This window comes from Triticum dicoccoides, chromosome 5A (assembly GCF_002162155.2).
Source record: "Triticum dicoccoides isolate Atlit2015 ecotype Zavitan chromosome 5A, WEW_v2.0, whole genome shotgun sequence".
Taxonomy (NCBI): domain Eukaryota; kingdom Viridiplantae; phylum Streptophyta; class Magnoliopsida; order Poales; family Poaceae; genus Triticum; species Triticum dicoccoides.
This window is the reverse complement of record NC_041388.1, coordinates 310,803,898-310,805,776: the sequence shown is the minus strand read 5'-3', so window position 1 is coordinate 310,805,776 and position 1,879 is coordinate 310,803,898. Positions and strand designations below refer to the sequence as shown.

At 52.0% G+C, this 1,879-nt stretch overlaps 1 protein-coding gene across 1 annotated transcript; it reads left to right on the top strand.

Annotated features, from left to right (window-relative positions):
• Positions 1 to 620: 620 nt before the first annotated feature.
• On the top strand, positions 621 to 1,558 carry LOC119297251 (NDR1/HIN1-like protein 6). The gene has a single exon (XM_037575114.1). The coding sequence runs from the start codon at positions 734 to 736 to the stop codon at positions 1,361 to 1,363; it is 630 nt and encodes a 209-aa protein (XP_037431011.1). The 5' UTR covers positions 621 to 733; the 3' UTR covers positions 1,364 to 1,558.
• Positions 1,559 to 1,879: the final 321 nt, after the last annotated feature.

The following is a 1,879-nucleotide window of genomic DNA, read 5'->3' as shown; positions in this document are numbered from 1 at the left end:
TTGGTATTGAAGCCCTGATTCAAGGAACGACCTTTGAAAATGAGTTTCAAGATTCGTGCACGCATGATCCGAAACTTTCAAAATCCTATGAGATTTTTAGCATTTAGGAAGAAAAAAGGGCTTAACACTGCACAAGTTATATTGAGTATTGTGTGGACAAGTCAAGAATTTTCTAGACGTCTACGTAGTCGACGGTAACGTTTTCTTTCACTGAAAGAACATTGCATCACTGCCTGAAATAAACGCCGAAAAATGCGACAACAAGTGCCAAATCTAAGACTTGAACTCTTGATTCCATCATAAGAAATCTGACCAGTTCTCACTTCACGTGGACAAGTCAAGAATTAAACATGTGACAAATAGCTAAATTTCCGAGACCTAATAATTACTTGTGCGAGACCAATTTTGACTTCCAGCATATAATTGGCAAACACATGCCCGCTATTCTCTGGCCATTCGTCTCCACTCCATGTTTAATTCCCGACATTCCCTCGCAACCTCTCTTACCAAACCGATTAACCGAAGCAGCGCCCATATTATAACGAACGGCCTCGTCCCTTCCACGCACGGCCTACCCCCCTCCCCACCTCGCCCCCCCTGCCGACGTACGACGCCGGCCTCTCACTCAGAGCTCCCGCCGCGGCCGGCCGGAGGGACGTCGTCGATATCAATCCCTAGCTCGCTAGCTGCGCATACGTCGTACGCACGTACCTAGCTTAACAACAATCACGCCATGGGGAAGCGCAGCGCCCCCCGCTACCCCGAGGACGAGAACAAAGGCGGCGGCGTGTGCTGCTGCTTGTGCGGCTGCTGCTGCTTCCTCTTAGTCCTCCTTGCATTATTGGCCGGCGCGGCGGCCTACCTCTTCTACACCATGAAGCCCAAGCCGCCGTCCTACTCCGTGAGCAAGATGGCCGTCTCCAAGTTCGACTTCAGCTCCTCCGACCTCACGCTCTACACTAAGCTCGTCGCCACCGTCCGCGCCGAGAACCCCAACGACAAGATCGGCATCAAGTACGCGGACGGCTCCCACACCGTCGTCTCCTACCGCGGCACGCCGCTGTGCTCCGGCAAGCTCCCCACCTTCTTCCAGGGCCACAACAACGTCACCATGCTGGAGATCTCCATGGAGGGGCGCCACGGGTTTGGGTCCGGCCTGCAGGAGGCGCTCAAGGAGAGCGAGAAGGCCGGCAACGTGCCGCTCGACGTGTACGTCACCGTGCCGGTGCAGCTGCAGCTGGATACCTACGACCTGCATCAGATCAAGGTGAACGTGCACGCGGCTCTCGTCGTCGACAGCATATCGCCCAAGAAGCCGCCTACCATCAAGTCGGCCACTTACCAGGGCAACGTAGAGTTCTGATGTGGTACTCAATTACCGGAGGGCTGGGTTAATCGACTACTCATGCAGGGATTAACCTTTTGCTCTTCGACATATTCGTTGGTTGATTGTCCAGTGGAGCTGGGGAGGAATGGATACACATGTTTGTACTGTGATGTAACCTCTAATTAACACTGTAGTCAATTGGGTTCCAAATCATATTATTTGGTTTGTTTCGTCAACGTGGATTTCCCACGTGGAGTGGACGTCCAAGGATTATCTAATGATCCTGAGCATTTCGAGATTTGTGGGATCCTTTCTCGTATATTTTTGACTAAATCTATGAAGCATGCACATTACTAGAACTTGAAACCTTTCCTAGTGCCAGATATTTCCCGGGTGCATCTTTTTGAGCACTAAGGACATGTTTGGTTGCCCGCATGAGGCTCAACCAGACCTACACGGGAAGAAATTGGGTTGTTTGGTTGCCCGGGCTCACTGTTTGGCCGGTGTCGCATGATGTTTAAGGCACCCCACAACCATGCCCGCCAGGAACCA

Coding starts and splice junctions, on each gene's coding strand:
- LOC119297251 (XM_037575114.1), top strand. CDS start 734: ATGGGGAAGCGCAGCGCCCCCCGCTACCCCGAGGACGAGAACAAAGGC.